We start from the raw sequence: 15,194 nt of genomic DNA on the forward strand, positions 1-15,194 counted from the left end.
CATTCAGCCTGAAATTACCACATGCTCCATTTGTCAGATTGCTTAAACAGCCAGCTGCCACGTACAAAGCTACCTTCTGGTGACATCGCTTCAAAAACGGATTCCCAAATCCCACCCAGGAAGTGCATTTACTTATTCTGCGAAACACTGCAGACCCATCTTATAGCACAGGAATTCTTTCCAGCTAACAAATAGTTTTTAAAAGTGGGAAAACAATGCAAAAATAAGTAAGGAAGGCTGGAGAATGATCTGAAGGAAGCAGTTCAGCTGCTGAAGTTTAGAATGGCTGGCTTGGAGGTGAAATGCGAGGAAGATAATCTGAGCATGGCAAAGCATAATGCACAATGAAAAATAAAGCTTACTGTCTGATCTCTAAGTTTATCATACAGAAACTCCAGGCGTTTGTTGGCATCATCAAGTTTCCTCTTGGTTTGCTATAGAAGAGACCAGAACATAGGAGGTCGTTAAACAAGCTCATCAAATTTTATCAATGCTCAACCAGCACACACACATAAACTGTTAGGATATAGTTCCGTTCCACCTTAAAAGGAACAGGCATGACTGTTGTGTGTCACATGCCTGTTTAATTCCAGCACAGGCTCGCTGGGAACTTCTGTTTTGTATATTGCTTTTGCTTTAGCTGTTTTACTGGACACGAAGAGAAGCAGACATGTTTTTTTTCCTTTGTTCATGCTGCTGAATAAAATGCTGTAAATTATGCCTGTTGTGCGAAGATTTATTCACTCTGCTGATAGAGCGTGCACGAGTCTCTAAACATATCTGAGGCTTGTGTCGCTGTTTGATGCTGTTCCAAGGGAGACCGGTGATCGCCTGGCTGCCGGCCGGTGGCTGGAGCCAGCTGGGGGCCTTCCTGATGCCCCCGTCTCCCCGGCAGTATTCCAACATAAACATACATACAAATTAGTATGTACTTTGATGTGCCTCCAAAGCATGGGGGAAGTTCCTCCCCAAGTAGGATTCAACTCCCCACACATCAGCTGATGCACATGCAGGGGGTGTCAATCCTACTTTAGGCAAGGCTTTGGCACACCAGCTGGTTCCAGCAGTTGGCTGGCACACCTGAACGAAGCAGGATTGAACCTCCCCAGGCATCAACTGATAATGGGTTCAGTCCTTCTTTCTGTGGCCAAGCATCTACCTGCCCCATATCCCAAGTCACATATGACATAAGGTGTGGGGCAGGTGGGCGTCGTTTCATGAAAATGACCAGGCAGGCCAGTTTTGGAGGTTCCCAACCTTTGGTCCAGGAGGTTCAGAGCAGCAGGTTGCACAAGCAAAGTTGTTTATGTGGGACTGCACAGAGGGAACACAGAACTGCTGGCTTTGAGGTAGAAAGGAAGGTGCTCCTCAGTCGAGTCTGAATCACAATATCTTCCTGAGAGAGCTGTGTCCTTGAAGATGAAAGTAAGAACCCAGCACTCAGCTTATGGAAGGTGGTTCTGCTACTGTCAACCAACAGGACACGCTCCTGTGTCTTCCCTACCTCCCTGTGTTGAATCAAAGGTGAGCTATCTTGTTATCTTGGTAATCAAGATAACTACTACAATTAATTGGTAGTTGAGGGAATGAGCTCATATATGTTTATATTCACTTGCTGTGATATAAGCAAACTGGCTTGCTTTGATGTCATCATCTGTGGGGTTTGGGTGCTGGGCTCTGGGCCCAGTAAAGGGAACTATCTGTAAGATTTGGGAATTTGCCACCGATACCCTCATCTGGTCAGGTGAAGTGATGGGAAGTCCTGGCAAAGTGGTGTATGTTGCTTTGTCTGTAAAAAACATATGCACATTTGCTTGGGTGCAAACAAGCCATCTCCTTGCTGCAGAGTCCATCCCGTGTCTGTAAAGGCTGGGAGACCTGGCAGGCTGGTCTGCTGTAAGTCTACACTAAAACGCAAGAACTAGTTACAGGCAGGTAGCCGTGTTGGTCTGCCGTACATGAAACAAAATTTTAAAAATCCTTCCAGTAGCACCTTAGAGACCAACTAAGTTTGTTATTGGTATGAGCTTTCGTGTGCATGCACACTTCTTCAGATATCTCTTTGACATCCTTCTTTGGTATCCCTGGACCCAACCACTCCCACAAGCCTGCCTTTGGGCCTGTGGTTCAGAACGCTCCCCCAGACTAAAATGACAATATAGACTTGCATTCCACAGAGTCAGGCCACAAGCCCATCTGCAGCTCCCACCACTGTTCACTTGCAGCTCTCCAAGGTGCTGAATCCTATTTCGGCCGTGTCTGCAAAACGTTCATTTTTTGCCGCCGTCCTCTGCGTTTGCAAGGTCTTCTTGAACCATTTGGATAGGGGAAGAAGCACTTATCTTAATTCGAGTCGCCCGCAAGGGAAGACAGCCTAAGATTATGCTCTCCCATTGTGTAAATCACACAGTAACTGCATTTTTTCTGATAGGCTGAATATCTGAAGCACTTGGCGAGAGCCTAGCTGCTGGTGATAAATCGTTTCTGATGACTCACCACATAGTGATGGATGCCACCAGCTCTGAATGTGTGATTGCACTACATAAAATGCATTTTTTTATATAAAAACACCACCACCAAAACACAGAAACACATGAAGGACATACCGGATCAGTAGCTGAAGAGAGACACCTCTGGATCAGAGCTTCAAATGTATTCTTTAGGATAAGGTGTTCCTCAGGTATGGGCTTTTTCATGATCTTCTCTGTTGGCAAGGATTGCACATGCTAGAGGGGAAGGAAGAGTAATTTGGAATATCGCTTTGTCATCATTTGCTCCCAGTCTTTTTACTCCAGGGGAACCGTATGTTAGTAAAGTCACTTAAATAACACAATGGAATGCAGAGGGAAGGTCTTGATACTGAGGAAGCGAAATAAAAAGAGTGTATGATTTGAGGAGAAAGGGAGAGAGAGGATTTCACTTCCAGTTCAGGCCTTGTTTAGGGCATGGAGACATTCCATCAAAAACATACAAAGGGAAAACTCCCGCAGAACTACACAGCCTATCAGAGCATGTGCTACTCCACTAGAAATCATGCTGTTCTGCCTGATTGCTAAGCAACACTTCCACTCTTCTTACTGGTAACACAATTAACCCTTAAGTTACAAACTGAATGATCCTTTCTGTTGCACTTCCAAGACCACAATCAACATTTTCCTGGCAACTCACTTCCCATATATCATTTTCTATCCCCTCTCCCTTTATATTTTTACATTCATATTCCATCATGGAACCCAAGTCAATGGACATGCAGCTCCCAGGTGGTCTCCGATTCAGGCACTGAGCAGACTCAGACCTGCTTAGCTTCAGCAAGGTGGTGGCACTGTGTTCCTACAGTCAATAACCTCTCTTTAATATCCACCCTGGGCCAACTGTCCAGTGACAAAGAAAGTCCAAGGCCAAGAGACTCTTGTTTCTATACACCTACCAATGTGCTGCCCTTTAATGGTACCTGCCAAATTTGCCGCTTAATGCTGAAGCAGCCCTGCTAATCGTGCCTTAGCATAAAACCCATTCACGCTGGATTCCCTCTTACCACAGGATAATCAGGTGTTTAGAGTCCATATTTCTGCACCCTTGAAAGATTTTGGGACAGGGAAAGCAAATGCTAACCTCTGCCTAAACATCAGTAAGATCTAAATCAAATGAAACGGGCAAATTCTGCCTGCCTCAACAATGCTGCTCCAAATGAGCCAACGTCTCTCACCGCATAGCAACCCACCCACAAGGCTCTCAGGATCATTTGCCAGTCATTTGCTTTCAAAGACAATCCCCCAAAGTCAAAAGGCTGATTGTTTCGTCAGGCAGGACCCCGCAGACCTCCCACTGAGCAAGTGGGAGAAGAAACAACCAGCCGTTCAGAAATTCAACAGCTGCCTGTCCAGGCGACATGGCTGCTACCACATCAGGCATAGAGGGGATCCAACCAGAATTCAGGGGTCGGCAAGGTTTTTGTGGCTTGGGCCGGTTCACGGTCCCGCAGACGCCACGGTGGGCTGGGGGTGTGTGCGCGCGCACGCACAAACACTATTTCCAGCGCTCCTTCCGGTGCGGAGGAGGCGTGCACAGCGTCCCATTGGCTGCAGGAGCTTCCTGCAGCCAATGAGAAGCCGTCCAGCGTCGTGGAGTGCGGTCCCTGCTCTGCACCGATTTACACGGCGCATGGGAGCCGACTGAGCGGGCAGCAGGAGTCCATGGGCTGGATAAACGACCCCAAGGGCCACTTGTGGCCCATGGGCCTTAGGTTGTCAACCCCTGAACCAGAAAATGGCCTCCCTGTCTGTGAAGTGAGGTGGTGGTGAGATAACTGCTGAGACAGACCCTTCCTCTTGTAGCAAGGGATGGCGCAACCTAACAGGACATGTGTGAAGAACCTCTGGCCCGCCAGATGTGGCTGAACTATGACTCCCATCAACCCCTGCAAGTATGGCCAATGGTCAGGCAGGACAGGAGCTGTAGTTCAGCAAGACCTGGAGGTCCAAAGGTTCCCCACATCTGTGCCAGGTGGCAAAATGCAAGGGATGCTGGCCTGGTGAGGGAATCTTCTCAGGAGTGAACACGTTCTCTCTCATTCCACCTCAGACAAGCGTTTCAGGGCCAAAGGTAACCCCCTACTGCCCAGGCTGCACTCTTTCCCTCTCACTCCACTGTCAATCTCAATGAAGACGTAAGAACAGATGCTCAATTAGATCAAAGGTCTGACTTCTGATTCTTCTGGTCATTTTAGCCATTTCGGGATAATCCATCAACTTGATCTCTGCCATTCTTCTCTGGTAGGAAGAATCAGGAAGACCAAATTTTTAATAAGGAATGGGGGGAATTGTTATAACTGATCTTAAAAACCATTGTGAAGAGTTAAAATTGTTAGTAAGACTGGAATAACACTTGTAGTTTAATGGTGAATTTTGGACACATTGGAGATGTAAAAGATCTGGATTCTTATAAAAGATGCAGGAGGAGGTGATTAACAACAGGACCCACAAAGAGGAGAAGGGAAGTCCAGGAGATTCTCTGGAATCTTGTTTCTATGTTGCATGTTGGCTATGTGACTGTAAAACTTTAATCTGAAAACCAAATAAATTTACACAACTAGATCAAAGGTCTCTCTACAGCCCAGCATCCTGGTTTCACAATGACCAACCAAAACGCTCATGGGAAGCCTACGAGAAGGACATGAGTGCAAAGGTACTCTCACGTTGCCTAGCAACCACCTCTGATACTGGAGGGAATGTGGTTATCGTGAGTAGCGACCATCGATAACCTTCCCCTCTACAAATTGGTCTAGTCCCCTTTTAAAGCATCCATCTCTAAATGTTGTGGCAAATGCCATCGTTCAACTCTGCCTCTGGGCTGCCCTCTCCTCCAGCCTCTGCTTCAGCCTCAAAGTCTGAACTGCTCTCTGCCCTAGCCTCTTCCTGCTCACTAAAGCCTGTCACGTCTTCAGCTTCCGACACCTCCTCCCCCCAAGTCTTGTCCCTCTTCTCCCTCTGACCGCTCATTGTCATCCCAACACCAATTGCCTGGCCCTGAGCATCTTTCCTGTCAGAGGGTGGTTTGGTTGCTCGAGAGCAAACAGACAAGACTCCGACCTGTCTTTTCCAGGCTTTATTCTTAGTGCAAAACTATTTACAGTGAAGAGTGTCGCAAGTTCATGTCTGGCTCAGTCGCTAGCAGAATCTGGGAGTGGTCGGTCCTTGTACCTCCCCCAGCGTAACAGTCACTTGACCCCCAACCTTCTCCCCTCCCTGCGCCGAAACCTACTGCGCAGAGTGGGTGTTGGCAAAGGGGTACTTCCCTCTTCTCCGGCTTGCTCAGGGTCGGTGTTGAGGCTCTCTCTAGCATCCCCTAGTTCCACCACCTCCTCTCCTCTGGAGGTGGGGCTTTCCTCCTCGCCAGAGGAGGAACTGCTTCGCAAGACTTCCGGAGGTTCCCTATAACACAACTGCCCTTCCACCTCTCGCCTCTGAGCTGATGGCAGTTCCCTGACACTTCCCCTGGGGGTTCCCTAGGGCAGTGATGGCCAAACTTGGCCCTCCAGCTGTTTTGGGACTACAATTCCCATCATCCCTGACCACTGGTCCTGTTAGCTAGGGATGATGGGAGTTGTAGTCCCAAAACAACTGGAGGGCCAAGTTTGGCCATCCCTGCCCTAGGGGGTTCCACGGCTGGTGCCTCCCACCACTCCTTGGCATCCAGCTGGCCCAAGACACCAGGCCACTAGCTCTTACCTGCATGGTGTTGCCAATCGGCGCTCCAGGCGCCCCTTCCATGCTGGGCATGGACACGGAAGGAGTCATGATGGTATGGCCCCCAGGTTGTGGGGCGTTCTGGAAAGAGCTTGGCATGCTAGGTTGGCCTGGAGGAAGATGCGAGGGCTGGAACGGAACCTGGGCAGGAGGCATTGCTGACTGCTGCTGTTGTTGCTGCTGCTGCTGCTGCAGCTGGGCTTGAGGGTCCGACATGGGGTTCATTATCGGGGCTGTGATGGGAACCGGAGGCAGGAAGTTATCAGGCACCTAAGGCAGAGGAAGGAAAAGAAGAGCTCACTCGAGTTCTTATGGCAGCAGGTGTGTGTGATAACATTAGGCAAGAGTAGGAAATGATATTTGCTACCACTGTTTTGAGGGCTGTTCACCTATCAAAGGTTATTTCAGTTCCTTGTTTGCTGGGCATTCAATCATTAAATCAGCCTCTGCTAGCCTGACGTTTCGGACTACAATTCCTATCAGCCCTAGCCAGCAATTTAGCTAAGTTTAAAGGCGTTCTTTTTGAGGCAAGCGTCATTCATGTATAACTTGCTGTTAATTTTTCCATGCTGCACCAGTCTTTCATAAACTGAAATGCGTTCGCAAGCCATCTGATAATAGTTTTAAAACAAATCCAAGAAAAAAATTTTTTTTTTAATTATTTATGCTTTTCAGGTTTATAGATTTCACTAATTTTACAATCATTTTAACATTTCAAAACTTGACTTCCTTCCCCCTCTTGCGGCAGTTCCTTAAATTTATTTTAAGTATCTTCTGCATATCCTAATTAAAGTCATTTGCTCATTCATTCATCTACTTTAAATATAAACTCTTATAAAACTGCAAGTTATTACAACTGCAAGTTATTACAACAATCCTGCCAATGTTCTTATCTGTTTACAATTTATCTGTAAATATTCAATAAACCATTTCCATTCTTTTTTAAAAATTTTGTTATCTTGATTTCTTATTCTTCCGGTAAATTTCACAATTTCTGCATATTTCATAAGTTTTTAAATAGATTCTTGTATTTATTCCATACTGTATACAATTTTTCCTAATTATATGATTTCTAAATCCTTTATGAACTTTCACCTTTTCATACCATATATAAGCGTGCCAACCAAAAATATTGTCATGACCTAAGTGTAGAATATGTGAATTTTCTAATGTTATCCATTCCTTCAACCAGCAAAGATAGGATGCCTCATAATATAGTCTCATATCCGGCAGGGAAAAACCTCCTCTTTCTAAATCCAAGAGATCTTAATCTCTTGAGTCCTGTCTTGCCTACTGGGGCAATTAAAAACCTCATTTTGGGGATCAGGGAGGATAACAACACACAGGCTAAGATAACCCTCTCTCTGGTTGCCACCTTTGATCGCAGGGACACCTGGGGAAGGGCCTTCAAAGTCACTCTCAGCACATCAGAAGTTCCTTTTAACCTACCTTCTTTTTCTTTGCAATTCTGCTCAAAGCAGGAGGGTCGTTCCAGCCATTCTGAGGTCCTGCAACAAGACCAAACAATATCAGTGGAATGTAAAGTGTCCCAGAAAATCAGGAGGGGCAAAATTTTGCCACATTCTAACTAGAGGCTACCATTTCATCGGAATCTAGAAATTTCAGAGAGGGGATGAGCATGTTCTGCATTTGAAATAGGAATGCAAATAACGCAAAAACCCACATCTGCCTTCATAGCTTTTGGCCCAATTCCCTTGCTCCTCCTGCCCAACGGGAACTCAACTCAACTAGTTGCTCCTATATTTGTGCACGTTCTGCCTCCACTACCAGAATGCAGATTGCAAGCCCCATGAGGGAAGGACCTACCCTGTGGGTTTATACTACCTGCAAAGCTTTATGTAAATTGACGGCACAATATTCCAGTTACGATTAACATTCATTACAGCACTCTTTGTCAATCTGGCATGGATTTGCAAGTACAATTAGCATAATCACATATATTTGTTATTTATCGGTACATATTTATTACGGTCATTGACATTTCTATCATTGGGCTAACGAAGAAAATCTGAAATTTCAGACATTTGTTTCGGACGTTGTTAGCAACAGACACCACTTTGGAATACCATGTTGCTGCTCAGGGGAATGCAGCATTTCGGCGCTTCTGGGGTTTTAAATGCTGATTGATGCCCCAAAACGTTTCTGAGAACAATGTGCTGGCCATCGTTTGTCAAAATATATGCCTCTACTGGTTCGCCCTGCAAGGCTGGGCCTTCATGGTGATGAAACAAGGAAGCTGCTTCGTATCGATTTGGACGATGGGCCCATCTAAGCACAGTTGCTTAGGCTTAAAAGCTTCCCCTACACCAGGTGTGGGGACACTTCCCTGCCTGAGAGCTATATTCCTTTCTGGGGAAGCTTCCAGGGGCCACATAACAGTGGCGGTCAAGGCCAGAGGCAAAGCAGTAGATGTCAATTTACCTTTGGATAGGAGGCCAGTTCCTACAAGCGCTCACTCACACAACTCTCTACCCTCCATCAATGCAAGCAAGAGGCATGATCAGAGTTGAAGGACACATTCCAACCATGCAAAAACACTGGAGCAGGATGTGAAGCAAGGCCGGTGAGGGTTGTGGTCTGGGTGGAGTGCCAAGGGCTAGACAAAGCCCTGGAGGGCCACATTTGTTTGGCCCACGGGCTGGAAGTTCCCTGCCTCTGATCTACCACTGACTGGCAGGAGTCCTTGACCACCTGGAGGTGCAGAGGACTGACCTTCTGCATACGAACTTTACCCCTGGGCACTGCCCTTCCCAAAGGACAATGGATTTCGCACTGGGGGAAGGAGGGTTAAATCTGGGGACACACCTGTGCTATTTGCATTAATAAAAAGTCTTAAGGACATGTATTCGGATATGCAATGGGCAAAACCATTAGTTGGTTACAATGGAACTGGGCCTGCTGAAGTGAATCTTTTCGAGCCTAGGTTCCTGCACAGCTGTAGTTTTGCTAATGTTAGGATTAAATCAGCAACTGGTAGCAGAGAGACGGCAGGTTTAGACCTTCACCGCCTTTCCTTTCCAGCGCAGACCACTGAAAAAGACAACCAGCTTTTGCAGCACAGATATCAGGAGGGAATCAGTAATTCCTGGTAACCCATAAATTCACAGCAGCGTCAACATTTAAAAAAACCCAAAACGGTTTGGATCAAAACTGGTAAAAATTGGAAAGAACAAAGCTGCTGTGAACATGCTCGTTTGAGTCACTTAATTAAGTTTTGCTGCTGCTTGGCAGGAAGCCTGTCTCGCAGAGGGAGAGTGCGCTGCCACAGATCTTGCCGCTTGAATTCATAATCACTAACTGGGGAGTAGAGTAACAACGGCTGCCTGCTACTGAGCCTCATGGGCTAGGGAGCTAAAATGCAGGGAGCGCCCTGCGTTTGCAGTGCCAATTACTGTGCTTCCCTGGAAAAGAGCAGCTTCGCTCATAAAAGCGCTCCGTCCAGGAAACCGATAGCTCAGTTGGTTAGAGGATGGTGCCCATAACGCCAAAGTTGCAGGTTTGATCCCCGTTTGGGAAACTTCATATTCCTGCACTGCAGGCTAGATGATCCTCAGGGATGAAGTTCATTACAATATGTTTGCTGTATCCTGATCACTAACTGCAATATTTTAATCGCACTTACTGCATTTTTATTTTAAATTCTATGGCAGGCATAGGCAAACTCGGCCCTCCAGATGTTTTCTTCTTTTATTATCTTTAATTATTAATATTATACAGTATTACAGAAGGTTTTACAAACATAATGACCCAAATACAGTCAAGAGCATACCTCATATGTTTTCAATTGTCTTCACAAAACCCCTTCTTTTGCTCTTCATTAATATTATTCTCCTTCTTTAGACTTCATCATTTTAACCTCTCAAGTCACACACACACACACACACACACACACACACACACACACACACATATATATATATATATCCTGGCCCTCCAGATGTTTTGGGACTACAATTCCCACCATCCCTGACCACTGGTCTTGCTAGCTAGGGATCATTGGAGTTGTAGGCCAAAAAACATCTGGAGGGGCGAGGTTGCCTATGCCAGTATCAGTAAACCGCTCAGAGATTTTACTTTTGCAAAGAAGAAGAGAAAGATAAGTGGCAAATAAATCATCTAAATAAATAAAAAAGCTATGAACCTGTCCGGACAAAAGTGTCCAGCTGGGCCTCTGAACACACATTGATGTTATCGTCTATTGGCAAGGGCTTCCGAATAAGCCTTATTGAAAATGAATGAAAGCAACACTGAGTGTGAATCCGGAATCAGTAGCTGCAGATGTTCCTAGTAGAAATTTGCTCTGGCTCAAGAGTATGCAGGGACCTCACCTGCCCCAACAAACATGCTTAGGGGGAAAGCTTAAATTGGGATCTTCTGAACTGATCTGAACTCAAGGGCCACTCAAGTAAAATAAAAAGTAATGCAGGTTTGTTACACAACACCGATAATTAATCAAAAATAATCACAGCTGGAGTTTTTAACCACAGTGCTATAATTTTCTTTTATAAAACTGCAGCTCCCATTCTCTTAAAATCTAGGATTAACTCTGTTTCCTTGAGAAATTTGGATTCCCATGGCTCTGCAGCTCATTTGCAACTAAGGGCAAGAAGGTAAGTGTGTACTGGGCACAGGATATCACTTTCTGTGAATCTTGGCGTTGTTTCTTTTCCAAAGGAAGATTCTAGTTCTCATGACTATAGAAAATATACGTTGAGAGTGTGGGGATAACGATCGCTCAAATCTTGGAAGCTAGCAGGGTTTCCGATTAAGATTTCTAGCAATCAAGGCTAGGCAGGGAGAACTTCAGTGTTCTTCACAGCTCTTTCTCCCTTCCCAGGACTAACTAAATCATATTTTTTAAAAGGCTGAAAGTTGAAGGATAAATTAGGCGAAATAAGAAAAACAAAGGAGAAGAGAAATATTTGCTGTTAGCATTTCAACTTTTTCTCTTCCCTCCCCCCATGAGCAAGTCTCTCACCTGGGAATCTGAGAGACCCTGGTGAAGACCAACACTTAACCCCTAGAGATCTTGGGATGTGGTGCCAGGTCAATTCAGAGGCCCCCTGCCTATGTCCCTGATGCTATTGTTTGAGGCTGAGTTTGCTCTTCCTTCTATTAACCAAAAGGAAGAACTGCAGGTAGACATCTTCACAACCCCTGCAATTCCTCATCTTTTCCATCAGTGCAAGCAGGTAAAGGTAAAGGGACCCCTGACCGTTAAGTCCAGTCCTGGACGACTCTGGGGTTGCGGCGCTCATCTCGCTTTATTGGCCAAGGCATACAGCTTCCAGGTCATGTGGACAGCATGACTAAGCCGCTTCTGGAAAACCAGAGCAGCACACGGAAACACCGTTTACCTTCCCGCCGGAGTGATACCTATTTATCTACTTGCACTTTGACATGCTTTCAAACTGCTAGGTTGGCAGGATCAGGGACCGAGAAACAGGAGCTCACCCCGTCGCAGGGATTCGAACTGCCGATCTTCTGATCGGCAAGTCCTAGGCTCTGTGGTTTAACCCACAGTGCCACCCATGTCCCAAGCAAGCAGGAGGCAGCTTACAAACAGCTTATGCAAATCTGTTCGATCTGCACAAGTTAAGCAAATGATTCTGGATTTTTTTGGACACAGAACTTGGATTGATTAGGTGCAATTTCTTTTAACGTTCCATTGGAAAGTGCAGAATACACACGCCCTGATTTTAAGGATAGTTGCAACTATTTGGAAGATTGTATAACTGTCTTCTCCGCTTTTCTGAACAGGAAAGGCAGCTGTCCTGTTTGTGCAAAAGACTGCTTCAAAAATTATAGTGCAGACCATGGAAATTAACATTTCAGAGCGTTGCTCCTCTCCCTATGAATGCAACAAACATCTGTTTTGGAAGTTGATCACATCTGTGGTTATAAATCCCAGCTCTGCTATTTGAGTCAAACCATTTGTCTCCATTAAAATGTTACCGAGTGTTAAATTTCATTGGATTTAACAAGTATTATTAGCACAAAGTATTGAATTTGCGGTCACATGCACTGCTAGAGTCCAATTTGTTAGATGTTCGTGCTGTGCCTTAATGATTTCCATTTTATAAAAGGTAGCTAAGTCACCTTGCAGGATACTGGCTTGGTCTTGTATGGATTGATAGTCTGCAGACAAAACGCAAAAAAAACCACAGGAGCAATTTAAAAGGGGGGAAAAGATACACTACCTTCCCATTACCAGCTTTTTCCAAGCTTTGCATGTGCTGGAAAACACCTTCTAAGATTTCAAGAACAGATTTCAAGCGGCCGCTCTTACTAATAATCTTCACTCCCAGTTTAGCCATGCAGCCCCAGAGTTTGTCTAAGCAGCAACGAACAAGCCACCTTCTCCAAGGAAATGCACTCAGTATCCACAACCTCCTCACTAAGAAAACCTAGAGGAGTTTCTAAGGACTGTGGGATTCTCAGAGAACTCCATTTGAATAGCTGCTGGCCTGGTTCCAAACTCTTGGTTCCAAAGTCCTGTTTAGTGTGATGTGAGGTGAGAATATTCTCCGCAGAATATTCTCGTAAATGAGAATATTCTTGTGAATATTCTCTGCTGGAAAATTCTCTGGAGAATATTCTCCACAAACTGTAAGTTCTAATGTAAGAACCAGTTTTACAACCCACATTTAAAAAACCTAGTAAATAATAAATCAAGCTGTGATATTGCCAGTGTAAGTAATGAATAATTATTTTTTTGATCCAGCTACATTACCGGGCATTGTGTCATTCACCATTAGCAGTTCTGAAATATAAGCTACAGAAACTTTTTTTTTTTAGTTTTAAAAATGCTATTCATTTAATTTGATGAACATTTGAATTCCTATGTATTTCAACTGTATGTAATAGGCTTGGTGAGTAACATGAGTCATTCACGCTGAATTTTCAATTTCAAGTTTGGTGCAAAAAAAAATCAAAGAATGTGAATTCACTGCATTGCCCCACCAAATAAAAGTATCTTTACAGTTTTTGGTTGCCATCTGAACAAGTTTACCCATGAATAAACATGTATATTAACGAATTATATCATTTTCAATGCATTAAAATGAATATTCTCCTATTTTAAATGAAAATTCTCTAACATTCTCATTAATTGAGAATATTCTTGAGAATTTAACATCACTAGTCCTGTTCATCAAAGTGAAAATGGGATATCCCTGCAAAAACAGGGATGGGGTAGGCATGGTCCTCTAGTTGTCTGGACTCCAGCAGTCAGGGATGATGGGAACTGAAGCTCAACATCTAGAGGACCACACCTGTTTTAAGAGTTCGGCTGTGAACTGGACATGGAAGCTACCTCCATTAGAAAACTTTAGTCCACAGCACTCTTTGCAAGGCACCCTGGGACACATATTCCTTGAAGTGAACTCAAAAGCACTCTAACCCATTTACCAGGAAAGAGGAACAGCTGCTGTGTATCTAACGTAATTTCATCCAAAACTGTAACCTGTAATATCCTTGCTCCCTTCATACCCTGGCCAAAATAATAATAATAATAATAATAATAATAATAATAATAATAATAATAATAATAAAAACAACAACAAAGTTTTGGTCCCTGACAGAAGCTTTGTGTTTTCCTGTTATGCTTATTTGCATTTTATTTTCAAGGAAAGGAAAGCTGAAGAAAAAAGTTGAATGACGCCGATAAAGAAACAGGTCTGTTATCATGCACCCATAGCTGCTCAAGACAAAAAAAATTAACAAAAGCAAGTTCACAGTTCTCTCATTTTGGGCCAAACGTTCTTGTGTCATGCTAACACACATGCAGACGCAAATGTCCCAGACATGCTTGTTTAGTTCATGCGAGAAGAAAAACATACCTTTAAAGGGTTTCTAAATTGCTTCAGCGATATCGAGTCTCACCTTTAGTGAACAACTGTTACCCCCCCCCCCCTTACTGGTGCCAATTCCAATGGAAAAACTTCAGCTAACAATGAATATAAAGGGCTGCAGTATTGATACAATAGGTCAGCAGCCAATACGTTTTGTTCTGGTTGGAATTACAGCATTATGTTTATAAGGTATGCTCTGATTAAGTTTCCAGAATTACTACCATTATTATTTTAAAGGGACAGGTAGGACCGCCCCGCCCCCCCAAATGTCCCCAACCTTGGGTTTAAAACAAGAACCCTGGTCCATGCTCTCCTGAAACCATCTCAAAGCTTGCTAATGGAATAATCTTTGTTAAGAAGTGAGAAATAGAGCACCAAGAGGCTCCTTCCCACATCATGGCTACCTGCCTGTTAGGGATTCTGGCTCCCAATGGGCAACAGCGGTTGCTCCCATGCCACTTCAGGGAAGTATAAGGCTTCCTGTACTTACACACTTCCATAAATACAAATGTTTGGTCTGTGCAGCGCCGCTGTAGCTTTGCAGGTTTTCCAGAGTGGCACAGGTGCAACTGCAGTGGTAAGCAGGTAAAGTGACCGTATCTTAGGAGAGTCATTGTGGTGTAGGTGTTTAATTGCTGGACTCTTGGGCTGCAAAGACCTGGGTTCAAATCCCCGCTCCGTTCTGAAGTTCACTGGGTGAATGTGGGCCAGCCACTATCTCTCATCCCTGAGCTCTGGCCTTGCTAGCTAGGGGTGATGGGAGTTGTAGTCCAACAACATCTGGGGACCCACAGGCTGAGAAAGGCTGCCCTAGAGCATTTCATGGGGCTCTTGCAAGGGTAAAGGAGGTAGGGGGTGGCCCTGATCTCCCTGGCAGGCTAAAAAAAATTAGCAAATTAATAGCGGGCAACACACTTTTCTGCGGGAGGCTTGTGAATGTTAAACAATTGGCTAGGCAATTTTGGGGCATGGCAAACAAACAAGAGCCAGGCCCCATTCCAAAGCCCTGTTCTTACAAGTCGCTGACTGAAAGCTGCCAGCACTGATGTCTTGACTTCCTTTTGGTCTTGTTTTT

The 15,194-nt window shown here is 44.7% G+C and overlaps 1 protein-coding gene across 18 annotated transcripts in view; it reads right to left on the reverse strand.

The window, feature by feature from the left end:
• SEC31A (SEC31 homolog A, COPII component) overlaps positions 1–15,194 on the reverse strand; it is a 61,689-nt gene that overhangs the window by 1,575 nt on the left and 44,920 nt on the right. For 9 of the 18 annotated variants that reach the window (XM_028743732.2, XM_028743735.2, XM_028743738.2 and 6 more), the window contains 5 exons: positions 12,366–12,404; positions 7,695–7,753; positions 6,228–6,515; positions 2,607–2,726; positions 363–434 (listed from right to left, as the gene is read on the reverse strand). In XM_028743732.2, the coding sequence (XP_028599565.2) occupies positions 363–434; positions 2,607–2,726; positions 6,228–6,515; positions 7,695–7,753; positions 12,366–12,404 (578 nt within the window). The remainder of the gene's footprint in view (positions 1–362; positions 435–2,606; positions 2,727–6,227; positions 6,516–7,694; positions 7,754–12,365; positions 12,405–15,194) is intronic. The other 9 variants (XM_077933778.1, XM_028743736.2, XM_028743741.2 and 6 more) reach the window with 1 other exon arrangement.

The sequence above is a fragment of the Podarcis muralis genome, chromosome 9 (assembly GCF_964188315.1).
Source record: "Podarcis muralis chromosome 9, rPodMur119.hap1.1, whole genome shotgun sequence".
In the NCBI taxonomy this organism is placed as follows: Eukaryota; Metazoa; Chordata; class Lepidosauria; order Squamata; family Lacertidae; genus Podarcis; species Podarcis muralis.